Source organism: Calypte anna, chromosome 2 (genome assembly GCF_003957555.1).
Source record: "Calypte anna isolate BGI_N300 chromosome 2, bCalAnn1_v1.p, whole genome shotgun sequence".
NCBI lineage: Eukaryota > Metazoa > Chordata > Aves > Apodiformes > Trochilidae > Calypte > Calypte anna.
Window position 1 is genome coordinate 34,890,600 of NC_044245.1, and position 19,642 is coordinate 34,910,241.

Genomic DNA, 19,642 nt, shown 5'->3' on the forward strand with positions numbered 1-19,642 from the left:
AGGAGTGAATTTATTAGCTGCTGAGAAAGCCAGAGTACCATAATTAGAAGGAATAAGCTGGTGATCAGGGGGAGAAGATGAGAGGGATATCTCTTCTGTCCCAAAAAAAGAAGCTCTTTGTGAAGCGCATCTTAGGCAGAGCTTTGGGGAAGTACAACTGCTGAGCAAAGAAGAAAACAACAGCAAGGAATCAAAGTGAAATATTTTACTAATTGTAACACAAAATACATACACCCCTGTGACCCTATCTGCATCCCTGTGTACAAGATCTGCATAATTTCTTTCAGTCAGTGGTATGTTTTCTGAGGAGAATTAATCACTAATTTGTTGGTGAGTTGAATCATTAGATTTTTGTTTGTGTAATACTAACTCCAAAAAGCAAGCACATAGTTAAAGCTGAAGGATGTATTATTTTATTTTACTTTTCCCATTGTGTGTTCACAGGCATGAGTTATTGCCTCTAATAAAGCACAAGGAGGTTGACCCTTGTTGCATCCTGAGGACTCACAATACCATCGGCAGGAAAGAGTTAAAGGGAGTAGGACTATTCCCTGTTTGTAAGCAAGTCAGCTCTTGGAATGTGCTTCTGGCTCTGCCACTAAGGGTTTCTATGATACTGGGGTAATCTCAGAGTTATAGTTCACTGATCTGTAAACTGGGTCTCACCACAATTAATGGCTCTGGATTCAGCTTTACAGCAGTGTGAGGTGCAGCAGCACCAACCCATGCAAAGAGGCCACTTGGGTCCCATGTTTACAAAATGCTTTGGGATTCCTGGAAAGCATGAAGGCTTGTTGTTCACTCACAGCAGATTGTGTCACTGATTCCCAGGCCAGTTGCCTCATAGAGCTGAATTAACCAACCAAGTGCTCAGAATATGAAATATTTTAAGTAGCCTGAAGTTTTGCCTGCTCTTGGGTAAAGCTGATAAGCCTTGCAGGAGAGCCAGGGCTGCAGGGAGTTTCCCCTCACCCTGCTCCTGTCTGAAGTCTGCCACCACCACTTTCCTCACCTCTGTTGTCTTTTCTAGATGGCTCTTTATTTTTCTGGATTACATGTGAATTTATTGAAAACCCAGGCTGCTGCTGTAGTAAAAAAAAAAAAAGATAACAATCCAGGCCAAGAATTATCCAGGACAGCTTTGCATTTAAGTTTAATAATTTCCTTGCACATTATGCTGACACATATACCAGATTTTCTGCAACATGTTGGTAAATGCTTGTTTTTCTTCTTTTTCTGCTGTTGGCAATGCAATACCTGTTAACTTATGGTCTCTTCTTTGTGATGGTTGTTCATATTTATGATGGCAAAGAGTAAAACATATTGAAACAGTCATGTTTACAGTATTTATAGATTCTGAATACATATTAAATTAGAAGCAAAGGAGAAATGGAATTCCATTTGTTTTGTAATACTGTACACATAAGGCCAGAACCATTCCTGCCAACGCATCTGCAAATGTTTTAGCTCATAGCTGAGAATCAGAGCAGCATTGCTAAACGTGGGTGGATGGTGTAGTTCAGCCCCAGTGTCACCCATTGAACGAAGAACCCCACAGAGAATCTGGCTGGAGTAATTAATGAATCCATTTGGAAAAGTCAGTGCCCTTCAATTAGCCTGAACGTAGTGAAGCAGATGGGATCCCATCCTCCAGGGAGAAAATTGAGAAAGATCCTAAGAAATACTGCATTGGACTGATTTATCTGGGTAATTATAAGCCTCATTTGCACAAAACTGTTCAATATGGCTGTGGTGAGAAAATTAAGAATTTATAAAATGTTGATATGTGGCCTAAACTATCAGTGGTAGTGGAATCATCTGTCAAGCAAGATCTTGGTTCAGAATATTAAACTAATCATCAGCCAGGAGCCGCTGAAAGGCAAACTTGGCTGGGGAGCTGAGAGGTGGAGGGGATGCATTTCTAGTGAACCTTTTGTAAAGGCTCCTATGAGCTCATCTGCAGTGGAAACATTCACTGCCATCCTAATTCATTCTGGTGTCCTTCCTTGAAACATCCTGCAAGATTTTAGAATTGTGAAAGTGAAAGAATTTCAGAAAGTGAAAGAATGCCTCCAAAGAAACTTTAAAAAAGGTTTTTTTAAAAAGACACCAAAATGCAAATTTTCTTTCAGCATTCAGAGTTAGAGGAGCAAAATCAGAACAGTGATGATAGCATTTGAGAGTATGTATGTCCTAGCCTTACCCCAAGGAGACCCCTTTATTCTTGCCAGCTGTCTCATTTTTAAGTCAAAACATATAGGAGTTCTGTGTGTGAATGGGAAGTTGCACGATGTCTATGAAGTGTCTTTTAAACTGGAAGCCTCAACATCTATATTGTAACTGTGTTTATATGTGATAGAAACAGAAGCTGTACACTTTATAGAAGCAGCAAAAGAAAAGTAAAAACTGTTTATGTCAGCACTGACATCACATAGAAGTTATGGTCTGCAGTATCTAGAGCTGAGAGGATTTTTGGCTGTAAGGAAACTGCCCTCCATCATTATGGATTTTTCACACACTTAAGGCAGTTAGAAATGCTACCAGCTTAGATAGCACCATGGAGCATTTTGCACGGCTCTTTCTGTGCTTGGAGTTTCATCAGAAGTCTTCATGAACAAGTCCATGAATAGGAAAGACACACAGTTGTCTTAGAAAGGCAGCCCCATAGAGCAAAGAATTGGGCTGTGAGTGGAGCAGGGCAGACTGAAGAGGAACCAGAAGAAAGTTGTATCTATGCCTGGCACTGGCCAAAATCAAAGTGGTATTAGCCCTACCTGCATTTAGAGGGCAGGGAAGCCTTGCTGTAGACTCATGGCTATTGTGGCCCACCAAAATGCTTTCCCAGTTCAGAACACTTCCGTGTTCTTCCTCACTCACAAATGTCTGCTTTTCAAATATGATAAATGTTGGTGGGTACCTGAACAGCATCTTTCTTGCCCTCTCCTACACCCTCCAGTACTGCTGTGTTGGTCTGAACACTGTCCCCACCGAACTTGAAATTCAAATTGTATCCACCTGTTTTAATGACTTAAAAAGTCAGTTCCGGGCAGGATGTCAGATATAACAAATACTTTTAGGGAACTGAAGTGTTGGCAGAGAGGCTGTGTGGCTCGAGTTGTAATCCTGTCTTGCACAATAATTGATGTGCATCATGTCCACTGTTAACTTTGTATTTCCTTTTTTTTTTTTTTTTTTTTCTTTATTCCTGGAGGCCTGAGATAATGCAGTGATGGGTGCACTGGCTGGAGCAGCCAGGATGGGATCTTTCCACTCCTGCTTGTCCTCTCAGCCTTGACATCAGGTGGTCTGAGACTGGCACAGTTTGGCCTGTGACTGCACCTTCTCGCCCTCTGCTGATAAATAAGCAGCCTAATTGAATTAATAAACAGATAGCTCTTCTCCCTGCCAGCTGGAGTACAATCAAAATGTGTGATAAATTATCTGTCAATGCTTTAACTACAGGGGAAAAAAAAAAAAAAAAGAAAAAAAAAAAGAAAAAAAAAAGATTGGCTGCCTCAATCTTTCATCTCCAACTCTTGTCCCTTCTTTCCCCTTCCCCCATCCACTCAAGCCCCCAATTTGGTTTGCTTCCATGCTCCTTGCCCCTTATCTTTTCTCCTTTGGCAGATCTCCAAAGAGAAGCAGCCATGAGAGAGTAACTCGTTTGGCCGGGCTGCTAATGGGTTATTAAGGCTGTAGGTGGTGGTGGGATGCTGATGTTCCTGCAGCTATCTGGGAAAGCAGGATGGAGGCTGCAGAAACGTGGGGCATATGTTTGAGGAGAGATTTCCTGTGCCTCAGCTGCCAGTGCACAGTGATCTCCTAATTGCCCTTAAATTGGGAAATTCTGTGGCCAAGACAGAAGCTGCACATGAGGAGTAAGGAGGGGTGCAACTGAAGAGGAGGAGACAGGGCATCAGGAAGCCTTACACTAACCTGCTGGCATCCCAGCTGAAAGGGAGAAACTTCCTCATAGCCCTTGGTCCTCAATGCCACAAAGGTGGGTAGTGCCACAGAGGTGGGTAATGCATGAGGCTTTCTTGTTCTAATAGAGAGGAAAACAATGGGATGGAGGGACTCCGTGATTTCCATAATACAGTCAAAGTGTCCCTGCCATCACCTTTTAAAGTGCTGCTCCCTTTTTTAAATAGCACACATCTACATAGAGTCTCTCAACAGCCCTAAGTAACAGGATAGGAGAAAGATTCTGCTGCTTCAGAGACTAGGTAGGAGCAAAAAGATTGAATTTCTATGACTTTATCTTGATTTCCAGAATACTTGTGGAAGTGCCTGTCTATTTTTCTGGCCTGGTTTCCCTCACTGCATCCCATCTATAAGCTTCCCAGTGAACATGCTGGAAAAGCTTCCCAGTTCCTCTCTTTCTAAAGCAGAAATAAAAGAGAGGAGCTGTGGAGTCACTGCGGAGAGTGAGATGGGAATGAGATCACAGCGTTATGATCTTGTGCAGAACATGACTTTTTTTTTTTGTTTTCTTTCTGGTGCATGTGTCAAATGAATCAGACAATAGTGGTGTCAGGAAGATGGATAATGCTGTCAGCAAGGCTGGGAGAGGAGACAGGAAGATGTGTTCAGCACCAAAACAAAATGGTACTTATGACTTTCTTCCACACTCAGTAGAAGTACACAAGGAGTATTTTAAAAGGGCAACAGCTGGATATACTTTTCAGAAGTCTTGTCTGTGCTGTGAAGGTGTTACAGACAGATAAGCAGCGTGCAGGAGTCACCTCTTCTGTGATCCTGGCAGCTGCTTCTGGTAGGTGGGACATAACACAGGAGGCTTTTTGCCTCCTTCAGGGTGCAGGGTGCTGTGGGGACCCTCTGCCTGGCTGTCCTCATGCAGGGCACTTTTGCCAGGAGTTCACCCTGAAGTGGTTATTTCTCCTGTCCTTCCTTTGGGCAGGAGGGACAGAGACACAGTCAAGTGAGGAAGGATGCTGTGTACCTGTCACTCACTGCTGGAAAGGAAATCCTGCTCTTGTGACAGCCACCACAACTGTGGGTCCAGTAAGGCCCCTGACCTGTGCAGATTTGTTCTGTATCCTGTGGTACGTGCTGTGGGAAAGCCCAATCCAGATGTTCAGAAATGGCAGGATGAGTCAATGGCTTACCAAGCAAGGCACATCCTTCCCTTCCCTGGGGAAGGGTGTTTTTTTGGCCTGCACTGACACATTGCCCTGAAAAGCAGTATTGCCAAAGTATAAGAATACCATGTACAAGAGAGTGAGCAGCTGAAATACGCTGCTTGTCCACTAAGCCATGTGAGGCATGTGGGCATCCTTAGCCCTTTAAACACCCAGTAAAGCCTATAGGGCTTTAACAAAATTTTAAACAGTTTTTATTGTTTAATTACAATTAAACCCAACATTTTTTATCTCATTTCACACTGTAGCTATCATAAAGGTGCTACAGGGTGCTAAGGTAGCTATCCTACCTCATGGCACTGGTAGAATACCTAGTTGGTATCTGTCAGAGGCCTGAGATGTTGGCGTTCCTAGAGCTTCAAGTGGCTTTGAAATTCAATGCGTCTGGTCCAAGATGCTGCTGTTTAAAAGCAGCTGATACATGCAGGGGGGTGAAAAACAAGGCAGCAACTTGAGCTGTTTACAATGAAGGGGATGGTGTTGCAGGTGAAGGACAAAGGGGGGCACAGTGGAGGGCAGCAGCCTGAGGGGTGAAGTCAGGGGGAGACTATGGGGAGAGGGAGGCAGCCATAATCTTATGTATGACCTTACATGAGCATGTAAAAGGACAATACATATAAACACTGATACGTTGAATGTTGAATGTTCATTTTATCTATGTAGATAACTCTCAGCAAATATTATATTTATTTTATAACAGTGAAAATTGACACTAAAGGAACCCGCTCACACTCTATGGTTTATATCTGCGTGCTTCATGCCTTTAGTGCCTGTGTTTAGTAGCCACCAGGTTTTCATAGACAGATAAGTAAAAGCTGTCTGCTGAATTAAAGTGTTATTATCATTTTTAAGGTCAAATGTTGGAATTCAGCTTAAAAAAAAAATGAAAATAAGAATGGTTTCATTTTATACATCCCTGTACTGTACTTTAGGTTCTAATCATTTCTTCAGAAGAAAACAAATCGATGAATGCTTTAAAAATGTTTCAGTCATCACTTAACTTTACAAATGAAGGAGAAAAAGAACTTCATCTGAAACTACAAAGTAATGAGACAACATCTAATTACGTGCCTTGAATTGTCTGGTCAGGCCAATAGGCTAATGAACATCAATACTCTTCCACAAAGAGCCCTGCAATCCCTAATGGCTGAAAGTGGTCAGGGCTTTGGTTTTATGTTTCAGAGTCGGGTTGGTATAATCTTGAAACAAAATCTACAGATCAGGTTGTATCCTCTACACAGCCCCTGTGTGTGTGTGTGCACAGGAGCACACACATGTGGTGTGTCTGTGTGTCTGTGTGTGTGTGCCCTTGAGCACTGCACATCTGGGATGAAATCAAAGAACTTTTAAGTGCACATGTGTCCCATTTCTGGCTTGCTAGTAACCAGCCTTTAAATGTGCTGGGTTTACTCCAGGAAAAATGAGTATTCAAAAATCACACCAGTGAAGTTAAAAAAAAAAAAAAAGTCCAAGTTTTATATTCTTGGATGGCAATTTTCTCTGGATATAAATGTCTTAATCATAATCATCCTTAGTGAGAGGTGTATGATGAAAGTTAAGAAAACTTCTGACAGAAAAAGTCTTTGAGCGTGCCTTTTTCATATCCTTGGTACGTATATTATGCTTGTGAAGGGGAGAGGAAAGCAATTTGCATCCTCAGCAGGAAACTGAAGTCACTCCTTTAAGGGGTCTAGAGGCTTCAGAGGAGTATTCTGCAGAGAGACATTTTTGTGGTGCAAAACCCATCTGATGTCTTGAGTGCAGATCAAAATACCCAAACCCACAGTGTTTCTTCCAGCATTAAAGAGTGCTCTGATTTGGGGATTACCACTGTATCTGGCTTGTTTAAGGAATTCCCTAAACTTCATCTGAAATCAGTTCCCATTTTTCTCTTTTAATACATTCATACATGTTCATTGTGGGCTCAGGCAATATACGTATCTATACATATATACATATATCTATGTATAAGGATATGTACTTCCCACTTGCACTGTACTAGAAGAAATCTAGTTACAGAGTTTATTTGCAGGAGTGAGCTCCAGCCCTTTCGCCATAGGTATTTCCGAGGTGTTTATGTCAAATGTGTTCTCAAAGGAAGAGCCTGTGATCTCCCATCTTGGGAATCAACTGTAATATGGGCACAAGAGAGCAGATCTGGAAGGCAGGCAGTATAGACTCGAGTCCCCTCAAGCCCAGGTTTTCCCACTGCCTTCCAGGGTGCTTTTAACACTGAGCAATTTTATTGCTACCTCCTTTTCCTGTGTTTTTCCTGGGTGATGACCTAGCATATGTGGGAATATCCTACAGATGAATCTGACAGAGTAACTAAGCAAAAGACTATCTGTTTGGAGAATTGGGATGGTGGCTAGGGATGTACCTGCCTGCTGATAGCAGGCACATGCAATTAATCCTCCAAGTGTTAGGCATTTTGCTGTCAGACCTGCCTCTCCAGGGGTAGGTAGCAGCTAAGTAGCAGCTTTCCTTTTGTACTCTGGCACACAGAGGGGAAATCAAACAGAAGTTGGTTGTATTTTTTGGATCCTTCCATTGGTATTGTATGTTGAAATTATATGACACCATTTGCTAGTAATAAATCACTTTGCTGTCTGTTGTGTGATTACAGAATTAAATATCCCTTGTCATGGACACACATGCAGGGATTGACTTCGACTTGGTGGGAATTAGGGATTTGATTTTTTTGAACTTTACATTTCCTCACTCCTGTGCAAATCAAATCCAGTTGTTTAACACTGCATTGAGAAATGATTCATGCAAGAAATAGTATATAGTGAGAAATACAAACTGTACTTTCAGTGTGGTTTCTGTCTTGATTATAATTTACTTAGTCATTAAAAATGTGTGTAGAATAGGAATGGATGTTTTCCTATTTCTGATCTTTTAAGAGGTGTACATTGGATACTTTGTATAAGGATAATGATGCTTATTTTCTTTGCGAGGTGCTTTGAGCTGAACAGAAAGTAATTGCGGGATGGAGACAGGCTGTAAACTCACTTATGTTTTCTGCTGTCCCTGGAGCTGTGGCCATTCTCACCAACGTGTTGTCACCAGAGGATGGCAGGTCTGGCAGAGTACCCTTGGGCCACCCTAGCTGCAACCTACATTAGATTACTTAAAACTGGCAGCCATCTGGAGAGGTGTCCCTGGGACTGATGACAGCAGGCAGTGTGGCTGCTTGGAGTTCCTCTGTGCCCCAAGTGCAGGGACACTGAAGCAGCTCTTGCAGCTGACCCATCCTTGAGTAGCATGGTGTCTATTAGTTTTATTGCCACTTTGATTGCTTGCAGTTGATCCTCACTGCTTTCTGCTGAAGTTTAATTCAGTTTGCATTTGGAAGGACAAGGGAGCAAATTTGTTGTTTATATTAGAGGCTAAGCAGTGCTGAAGGCTGGATGATGATCCATTGTTCATGTTACAAAACCCAGCTAAGTAGGAAAAATAGCACAAAGGAAGGGAAAAGTATAATTCATATTTGCCAAACAGCCTGAGAATAATTAGAAGATTAGCAGTTTGGCACTGATGACTAATGAGTTGTGAATTAAATGCATCCCCCTTTCCTCTTTACGTTAGCGTAACGTGCCACTTGGGTTCTGGATTTCATGTCCTTTGCACACCTCTCACTCTTCCTTCAGTGAATATACAGGGCTGTATTTCCCTGCACAAGAAATATAGAAGCGAGCATTTAATGGGGCCTCAGAGACTTTCTAATCACCAGTCTCTGAAGTGTGCTCATAAGTATCTGCTGTTCACTTATTGGGTGGAGATGAATCGCCTCCAATTTGCTTTTATGATTGTGAGTGGAATATTTACAAAGAGTGGTTTCTGTTACTTACACTGTGAAATGCTTGTAAGCAGCCAGCTATAAAAGACTTGAGTGGCATTTATGCTTAAGTTCTCTCATTACAGTCATAGTTGGAAGGAAGGACAGAATTCAATATGATGCCCTGAAATATACTGGGGGAAATTCTGTTTGCAGCTTTAGCTGCCACTGGCTTAACTCTGTGTATCTGTCTTTGATGTGATGCTTAGAGGAGCACAAGTGAAAAAGAAAACTTGACCATTGCAGATGAGAAAACAATATTAGTGCCTCTGAAGTCAGTGGTATGCTTGCTATGAAGTTTGACTAATCAAGATTTTTACCCTGAGGTTGCTACCTAATTGCAGATGTGTGGGGATACTTGATGTCTGGGTTGGGTTTTTTTTCCTGATTTCCCACCCCTCTCTTGTCTCTTCTGTCCCCTGAGGGGAACTTTTTACACCCCTGTATAATAGGGACTAGAATCACATTCATTAGTGCAAGAAAGTATCTTTGAGATTGTATTCCAGCTGCCTGTAGAGCTCTGATAAAATCTCCTGATAAGAATATACCAGACATTAAGCTGATACTACAGCTGGTCTTGTCTCTTCTCTAATTTAGTGGGATTTGAGCATGCAGACCAGAAGAGGAAGAGAGGGTTTTTTCTGAGTGCAGCAATGTATACTAATTCAGAAAAATTCAGTCATATTCAAAACCAGTACTCCATGTCTGTCCCAACCTAATATTCATGTGGATGATATAGTGGCTTATTGTTTGATACAAGTACAGACAACTCAGGTAATAACATCTGTAAAATTGTAGGAGATCTTTGTCACTTCTCCACCGAGGATAAAATTGGAGAAAGTTGTAGTTTATTATCATACAGATTATGGCACATAATATAAATAGTATTTATAATATAAATATCATAAATATTTATATGTTTAAACCCACAAAAGTTATTTGAGTTTTCAATTGTGGGAAAAGCAACCTCCAGATTTAATTATACTTATCTGGTTTTTTTTTCCTTCTTCTAGCAAACTGAAAAAATGCTGTCTGTTTTTCACTAGCACTTTTGGAGAAAGAAAGGTGGGGCAAAAACCAAGGCAAGCTTGAAATGCATAACATGATAGAGACAAATTAGAAAGCAGCAAGATCCTGAGCTGTAGAGGTGTTAGAGAAGCTGCTACTATTTTTCATTCATGATCTCAAATGCTTGTAGTTCATTTTTGGCAGACTTAGGGTTTGCCCAAAGATGTTCAGAGAATAAGTTATGATCTGTGTCGATAAAAGGAAACATCAAGGAATTCACTGCACCATGATGCCAGGCTTTAGATGGAGGAAGCACTGGGAAAACTGTCTCCAGAAAAAGAAAAAAAATACAGGTACAATGATACCACCTTTGAGGTGTTACCTTCATATGACAAGTAGTGGGGTGGCTTCTAAGTAAATGGGTCAATTAGGGACATTACCATGAGGGAACACAACACTCTTACCTGTGGAGCACTAATAGGCCCTGGTTCTTTTTCTTCCTGAGGATCAAGGGTGAGAGCCTGTGTGCTTCTGCTTTCCTGTAGGATCGAAAGGGAATTCTCTTTATTCACTTGATCAGAGGCAAAACAGGCTGTTCTCTGTAAAAGATTTCTCTTGTTGTCTCTTTCATTGGCAGCCATAAATGGAAATATCGTGATTGAGTAGAAATTAGGTGTAACTGATGCTGGATGAAATAGTAAAAACAATCAGCAAAAGTAATAGTATAATACTAAAAATAATCAGTAAGGGCCAAAAGTCAGGTAAAATGAGTGCCTGCATTTCCTCTTGGCTTGGGGTTGCTGGGGATTTGTTGAAAAATTGCACCATAAAAAAGGACAGGAGGGACTGTGACCTAAACAGCACTGACACTGAGATTAGCAGGAATTTTGATTTTTGGTGAGAACAGATCTGAGTGGTCAATCCACACAGACTGTGAACTTCTGGGTACCTGCAGGCTCTGGTGAAATCAGCCACACTGTTCCTGAAAAACTAAACAGCCACAGGGTCAGATCCTGAGTTATAGTTTCATTTTGGAAGGGATTTGCCCATGTAGTCAGTCCAGCGAGCTCATTTTTTATGCCATCACATTTTATGTGACACTAGACTAAAACAGCTGCTTGCAATTAGCACATACAAAAAGAACAATAACAAAAAAGCACCCTGCCCTTCCAGCTCTACACACACTTAATGCAAAGACTTCACCACATGCTGGTGATTCGCCACCTCCCTGGGCTTTAACTAAAACATCCAAAACAATTGATCTAGCTGAAGACCAAAGGGAAAAAAAATTATGGTTATTGTTCCCCAAATGTTTCTGATGGGCAGCAATGGCTGGTTAATGGAAGATAAATGTGGATGTGCAAGAAGGACTCTTACATGAAGTTAAAGGGAAGCCAGGGCAGGGTGATGCCTGTTGCTGTGCTGGGACAGGATGAGGTAGAGAGCTGGTTTCTTACCAGGACTGGGATCCAGGGCAGCTGGCCCACCCTCCCTTTGGGAACAGTGAACAAGGAGCTTGTAAAATACACAGACCAAATGGAAATGACCCCTATTGACTGAAACCAGCTGCATGTCAGACCTCTCACTGTCTCTCTTGATTTGCTCTCTCAAATAAATGGATGTGGTAGAGGGGGCTATGGAAAGAAAACAAAATAATTTGTTCTCCTTGAAGTTGCGCCACACTCATAAGCCACAGTTTTTACAGCTGAAAAAAAGTGTGTTTATTCACAGATTAAGTTTTTCCTTCCCTCCTTTTTTTGGTTTGTTTTTTTTTTTTTGGCTTTGAATGTTTAGAGTAAGTTTAGAGTAAGACATGCTGTAGTTCAGTTTCGGAGGTCTTTGAATTGGAAGATTTTGTTAGGTACTCATCGCATAAGACTGCTGGCTGATGAGAGCTTGTTCTTTTGCATTTTGATTCAGAAAACAAAGTTCTGACAGCTTTTGTTGGTGCTTTGGCTTAGATCTGTGTGGTGGCTCAGCCCCAGAAAAAAGGTCTTAGCAAGATTTAAAAAAGAAATGGCGTGCAGAATGATTTGACTTATTCATGTGTTGTTTTCTGTATTTTTCCTAATGCACTCCTGGGTAACACCAGTTACTCTGAGCATTTTGCAGAGCTGCTTGCAGTAACCAGGGTAGCAGTTGCATTTGAAAAGTTAAGGACGACAGCTGCTCAAAACCTTAAATTAAGCTCCACTCTGAGATAGGAAAGGAACTATCTAACCTCATTACCATTGTTGCCTTGACCATCAGGTTGCCATAGGGTGGTCATGGTTGGATAGGCTTTCTTGAGGAAACTTCTTCTTTAGAGCTATCAGTCCAGTTTTCCTTCACAAAAATATTGTGCACTGATGTGTTTTGCAAATGCATCTTTTTTTCTTATTTTTTTAAAGTTCTGTTCAGCCAGTTGATTGTTAGTGGAATAGGCTACTAAATTTGGATTCATGGATCTAGTAGTGTTCCTTTGTGGAATGGTTACATTCATGAAGTCTGCAAAAAACTTTGAGGATGGTGCTTTGAGTTGACCCAGTTACTTCTTACTTCTTTTGGCCTCCCATAACCTTCTTACACCTTCTTCTTTTCCTTTTTTTAATTTTTTTTATAATTTATTTATTTTATAAGAATTTGTTTACTTCTCACTCTTAGGTGCACAAACATGACAAGGTAGCAGTTTTGAGCATAGGGACCTTTACCTGTGGCCTTACAGTGGAGTTGCACTGACTGACGGTATTTTAATACAGAGCAGATTGAAATTCCTGTCTATAGGTTCTGAGTGTCCTGGCAGTCACACTCTTTGCTTTAAAGACAAAACTAAAATGCAGTTCAATCTTGTCATTGTTCTGCCACTGACAGATTTTAGCCACATTGGCTTTTAGGGTTATCTGACTATCATCTGTGACCCCCAGATATTGCTATGGGGAAAGGCACACCACTATTTCTTGCTGGTTGTCCTATGAGCAGCATCTCCTACTGATGAGCTATCTACTATTTGTGATACCCTCTTGCTGGATAATTCAGATCATGGTAATCTGAAATCAAGGGTTACAGTAGACTTCCTTCCATCCATTGCTATCTTAACATTTTCTGCTGACTAATTACTTGCATTGGTTAGAGTACCCCAAGCTTATAATGACTTCTTCAAAAATGTAAAGAGGTAAAGAGGTCTTGGGTGGCTGCCTATAAAGAATGTTCTCCGCTGAGCAAGATGCAAAACCATTTATGCCAAGGTCTTCTCCTAGGCTCCACCTTTGGCACACTCTGCTAGGACAACAGGGATTTTAGGAGTCCAGGAGTAGGATGACTCCAGCAAGGTGTCTATGTCAGTACAGCTCGTATCTTTGGGATGGTCCTATAGCAGATCTGCAAGGGAACCATTTTTTCTCTGTATTTCAGCTATAGCTGTAGTACACGAGGGTGCTATCTTCCAGTCCAAATTGTGGCAGCACTTCCCACTGCCCTTTGGTGGTGTTCAGGTAAAAGTGAATGAATCCCACTGATATTAAGGAGAGTTTCACCATGGTCAGGACTCCAGGGCCCGATCCAGTGACAGGACAAAGCATGAAGAGTACAAAACAGAAAGAGGGATCAGCACATGTTAACAACACAGCAGACTTATGAACTCTGCAGCAAAGAAAGATAATCAGGTTGAGGTCAGCTTTAATATTTTCCTGTCTTTCTGATGAAAGACCAAGTTGGGTGCTAGTGCAGCTGTAGAATATATTTGAGCCTGAATTTGAAAAACACATCAATGCAATGTATTTATCAATGAGTCTTTTAAATAGCATCTGTAGTAAATACAAGAGGGGAAGTTTCTTTCAATTTTATTTTAATCAGATTTTTCTTTTTAAAAGTTGCAAGAATACAAGCTTGATGAAGCTAACACTACTGAGCTGGCCAAAGGGAAAAGGATATGAGCCAGTTATTTTTCCTCAGCAGCACAGTAGGAAATGTGTAACTGTTAAATTTCATTTCAGATGTTTACGTCTTTACATATTTACAGTGGAAAACTAAATGAGAGCCCAAGAATATGTTCTTTCTCAAACCAAAATAAGATGCCTTTTATCAAGGGAACAGCAAGAAATTAATTAAATAAATCTCAAAACACAGGACAGGGCACCATTTGTACAACCGCAGAAACCTTACTCATTGCTCAGATCACGTATGAATGTTGAATTTTCTGCCTTGTTGTGTTCCAGAGGCTGAAGGCAGCGCTGACTCATCATCCTGCTGCCATGTCGAATGGGAATATGAACACCATGGGCCACATGATGGAAATGATGAGCTCGCGGCAGGACCAGACTCCACACCATCACATGCACTCCCACCCTCATCAGCACCAGACCCTGCCACCCCATCACTCGTACCCGCATCAGCACCAGCATCCGGCGCACCATCCTCATCCTCAGCCTCATCACCAGCAGAATCATCCCCACCACCACTCCCACTCGCACCTTCACGCCCACCCGGCACATCACCAGACCTCGCCGCACCCCCCGCTGCACTCAGGCGGACAAGCACAGGTACCTTGGGGCCACGCTGCACCAATGAGTTGTGTTGTTACATGAAGTTAGCCTGATTCTCTGTTGTTTCTTCTTGGGCACGTATTTTGCTAGATACAAGTGCCTCAGGCTACTCATGAATGGCTGCTACCAGAGATGGGGAAGCACAGACTTAATTAAATTAAAAAAAAGGGCAACAACTTGTTTTGTTGCTTAATTTGCTAGAGATTTGAAATAGCTTACTTCATAACAAGGTGCAAAGTTTTTCAGTGCTCTCAGCTCTGCAAATTGCCATGTATCCTTTTAATGGGCAAAGTATATTAAAGAGATTACCATATTATGTCTGTTCCTTAATCTGCTTGAACCTGAACTTCTGAGGACAAGATTAAAGAGCTGTATTTGTTGTACCCACAGAAGTGCATAGCACTTAAGTGGAGTGGCAGTGGTGGGGTTGTGTGTGTGTGTGTGTGTGTGTGTGTGTTCAAGACTGCAAATAGTAGAGGTAGCTTTAAGGTAAGATACATAAGCTTAGAGGAAAAGAAGAAAGGATCTAGACCCTGTGATGAGGATAGCAGCCCCCATCTGTGTAGTCTGAGAGGAAACTAAGTTTAGCTGGGAGTGTGGGCAAAAATTGGTAAATTGATGGGCAAATAATTGGTAGATGTCATGACAGGAGAAAAAGATGATAAAGTCCAAGGAGAGAAATTTAAACCAGGAAGGCCATTTTGATTTGGATTCAGGTGATGCAAACATCAGTGAAGGTCTCCATTGAATGAGATATGTAGTGAAATGAGGCAACCAGGTGCCACTAATTGCCAGGGAGTGAGCATGAGCTTGTGTGCGCGTGAGCAGTTGGGGCCCGCCCTAATTAGGCACAGGTGGGCTTGACACAAGCTCATGCTCACTCCCTGGCAATTAGTGGCACCTGGTTGCCTCATTTCACTACAGAGATGAAGGTCTCAGTTCTTTGGACAAGGTATATTGGTGTCATCATTTGGGGTAATTCAGTTACTGAACTGAATATTTCTTGAGCTAATGAGCTAGTGAGCATGGACTTAGTGCTGTAATTTTTAAGAGTAATTCTGTTAATGTCTGAAGATGATAGGCTTCTGCATAGGATCAAACAAGAAAAATAAAGCTCTGAGGCCAGTGACTGTAACATGTTGAGTCAGGGGAGCAAATTTAAGGAGGACAAGCAGGCAGTGCATAAAATGAGGACATAAAGGAGTGCCAGCTATAGGAAGTTCAATCTGTGAAGTATTGTGTTGCTTGCAAATACCTTTCAAAGAAGCTCTTAGAAAACATTAAAGAAAATGAGAGGATTTGGCTGACATCCCAGTGTCCCACAACATTAACTATTTACCAACATCTAGCTTTATTATTGCAGAGGCTGCAGCACATGGGATTTCTGTAAAGCATTTGCTAATGTAAAATGAATTGTCAGCTTTAGAGAAACAGTCTAAATAAGAGTGCTGCAGACTCCCCTGTGAGAAGATGTCCAGAGCCTCCTAAGTTTAGTTCAGTTTTTACTTTGTGAATTCAGTTATTCTCCCATCTGTTGATGAGTTATTTTCCTCCGAGTTGTTTAAAAACACCAATAAAAAGACATAATCACATAACAGAGAAACCAAAGCCAACCTGATGGCTGGTTTGGAGATCCATGAGGGAGTAAAGATGTAGTTGTTCTTTGCAGATTGGGGACCCTATGAATGAAATGAAGGAAGTCACTTAACCTCTTTACAAGGGTAATAGTACTGACACCTCAGTGAGGAGTTGGGAGGATAAACATGTTAATGCAGATGAGGGAGTCAGATACCATGGCAGGGAGCACCACCACAAAACATCCAAATTACCACTTTTAACAAGTGAGAAGGGAACAGCTACAAGAGAAAACAAACCTCCCAAGTTGAAGGATAAGACATCAGCCAGTGAAGACAAGTTTGAATCATTCCAGTTAGAAAAGCCTCTACTCTTTGTTCTTTGTACTCCCAGTTACCTAGGCACCCTGCAAGATTCATAGGCAGTCAAGAAGAAATATGGGCACCAAGGCAGGTGAGCTGTCTGGCAAAGCTATGTCAGACTGACTCCAGTCTTGAGCCAGGCCCACAGATGAACTTTGCCAGCATGTCACTGGTGGCAACTGGACCCCTCAAGGTTTAAGAAGGTCTTCACCTTGTCTATAGGTGTGTCACCAAGATGGAAACAGAGGGTGTTGGCTGACAAGGCTGAATAAGACTTCTAGGATCAGCAGCTTTCCCAGGCAGCAGATCTCTTGCTGCATAGTTACTTTTTAACAGATGCATTAGTGGGGAAAAAATAAGGGTTTACTATGTAATAGCCACATGGCTATTACTTTCTAAGCTCATTCACAGTCCCTGTGGTAATGGCATCTTTGGGGGTCAGATTGTTCCAGCAGACATTAATTTTATGGTGAATTTTACTAATTATAAACCTCTTTATTCTTCTGAGCCAGATGCTTCCATTCCAAACCATGCTGCCAAATGACAGCATGGTCCATGTCACTGTGAGCTGTGTGCTGAGACTGTTGTTATTTTACACCACACCCTTCCATAATGAGAGAATTGACACTTCTCTGTAATGTCAGCTTCTCACAGCATTCTCTTAAAGAAGCTGCTGGTTTATGGCATAAACAGGTGTAGGCTTCACTGGGTGAAAATCTGGCTGGATGGCCTGTCCCAGAGAGTTGTGCAAACAGACTTAAATCCAGCTGGTCACCAGTTGTGGGGCCGGTCTCGTCCATTATCTTTATCGATGATCTAAGTGAGAGGACTGAGTCACCCTTAGTAAGTTTGCATATGACACCAAATTGAGTGGAAGTGCTGTTCTGCTTGAGGGTAGGAGGGCTCTTCAGTGGAACCTGGATAGGTTTGATTGATGGGCTGAGGCCAATTGTATGAGGTTCAACAAGACCAAGTGCCAGGTCCTGCATTTCTGTCTCAACAACCCCATGGAATGCTCTAGGCTAGGGGAAGAATGGCTAGAAAGCTGCCCAGCAGAAAAGGAACTGGAGGTGCTGGTTGACACCCAGCTTAATATGAGGAAGCAGCGTGCCCAGGTGGCCAAGAAGTCCAACAGCATCCTGGCTTTTATCAAAAATAATGTGGCCAGCAGGCATAGGGAAGTTATGGAGGACCTGGACTTGGCACTGGAGAGGCCACATCTCAACTGCTGTGTTAAGTTCTGGGCCCCTCACTATAAAGACATTGAGGTGCAGGAGCATGTCCAGAGAAGAACAACCAAGCTGGTGATGGGTCTGAAGAACAAGTCCTGTGAGCAGAGGCTGAGGGAACTGTAATTGTTTAGTTCAGAGGAGGATAAGGGAAGACCTTACCACTCTCCACAGCTACCTGAAGGGAGGTTGTAGTGAAGTGGTGTTGGCCTCTACTCCTGAATAAATAATGATAGAACTATAGGAAATGGCCTGGAGTTGCACAGGGGGGGTGGGGGGGGGTTATACTAGATATTTGGAAGATTTTCTCTACTAAAAGAGTAGTCAGGCACTGGAAGAGGCTGCCTGGGGAGGTGATGGAGTCAATCTCTCACTGGAGATTGTAAAAAAAGACGTAGATGTGGCACTTCAGGACATGCTTTAGTGGACAGTTGGACTTGGTGATCTTAAGGTCTTTTCCAACAATACCAATTCTGTGATTCTGTAAGTACCTTCATACTTTTCAGCTACCATCTTGATACAAAGGACCCCAATGAATTATGCTTTTACAGAATAAATTAATTAATGGGTATGAGTTTTGTTGAAAGTTGTAAAGATCAAAGAGAAGAATTGGTTCAAGGATAAAAGTAGAAGTCACCTTTTGATAGGTATCTTTCTGAGGGGGAGAGATATTTTATCAAATTGTAGCTGTGTTGTCTCAACTACTACAAAAATGGCACTACTATTCTTTTTTGTTCCCATTAAGTTTTCTTGATATCAAACTTGCCAGAGTGATGGCTCAGGCAGTGTAGTGGTTCAGATGTTGTTTCATTCTGTTATCTGTCCCACATTGATGTCCATTATGGATATGTGATCCTCTAAAATAATAATAATGTCACTCGTAATATATGTTCAGTTGTTTATTTCCTTTCTTATGTTCCTAGGCAGGGTGTCAAAATTCTGCTAGAGAATGAGGCTTAGACAGTTACTAAGTTATAACCTCCCAGATTCCAGGGTTAAGAGCTATCTAGGAAGACTCAGTTAATTATCCAGTGTGACATTATTAGTGATGTAATGGGAACCTTTAATATCTGCCAAAGGTATAGAGAAGATTTTGTTGTTCTGAAAGACAGAAGGCCCAAAGACTGCCTGCTACATTTTGAAAACAAAATGACTCACTAGTTATTCAGGAGGAAATGACCATATGAGGAGAAAAAGAGAAAGAGAGAAGGAGAAGGAGAAAGAGATGGAAAAAACTAAACAAAACAAAAAAACCCCAAGCCCCTTATAGTTACCTTTTTCTATCTGTTTAGCAGAATGCTGGATGAAAAAGGGGAGAAATGACATAAGGAAAGCTTTTGGTGTCCAGAAACATAAATAACAAATCTTTTGAAGACAAGAAAGGTGTTGCATGTGATAAAATTGAAGAGCTTTGATGAGATGTTGACATTAGCGAGGATTTCTGAGGCCTTTGCAGTCAGACATCTTGCTAAAGAGGCGGCCTGCCCAGCTTGGGTGGACAGGGAGCAGCTGGCATCCTTCAGCAGTGATTTCTCAAGAGGCCCATTGGGGACACTGGCGGGGACAAGGACAGCAGCTGGAGGTCTGTGCAGTGCTGATGGCTGCAGCCTCTGTAGATGGGGCCTTGGGACCCCAGCCCCCCGTGTGAACAGAGGGTTGGAGATTTTTACCAGTGAACATATGGAATTAATAAAAGCTGAAATTTTAAAAATCAGTCAAAATGTGCAGGGTGGCTATTTTTTTAAGAAGGTTATTTTTTAAAAAACAGTTTCCCTGTTCCTGCAGGAGAGATTCCCTGACTGTGCAACATATAGCTGGGAATAAATCTGGCTTTATGAAAAAAGCATTATCAGATGCAGAGAATAATTACACATAAAATTGCCACTTTAATTGACACAAGTCAGCTGGGGGAAAAGCAAACTCTTCTTCACAGTTTGTGGTGAGA

General features: G+C 41.8%; 1 protein-coding gene across 2 annotated transcripts in view; it reads left to right on the forward strand.

Moving 5' to 3' along the window:
- Window positions 1–19,642, forward strand: part of CREB5 (cAMP responsive element binding protein 5) — a 253,853-nt gene that overhangs the window by 229,493 nt on the left and 4,718 nt on the right. For both annotated transcript variants that reach the window (XM_030445255.1, XM_008494232.2), the window contains one exon: window positions 14,205–14,528. In XM_030445255.1, the coding sequence (XP_030301115.1) occupies window positions 14,205–14,528 (324 nt within the window). The remainder of the gene's footprint in view (window positions 1–14,204; window positions 14,529–19,642) is intronic.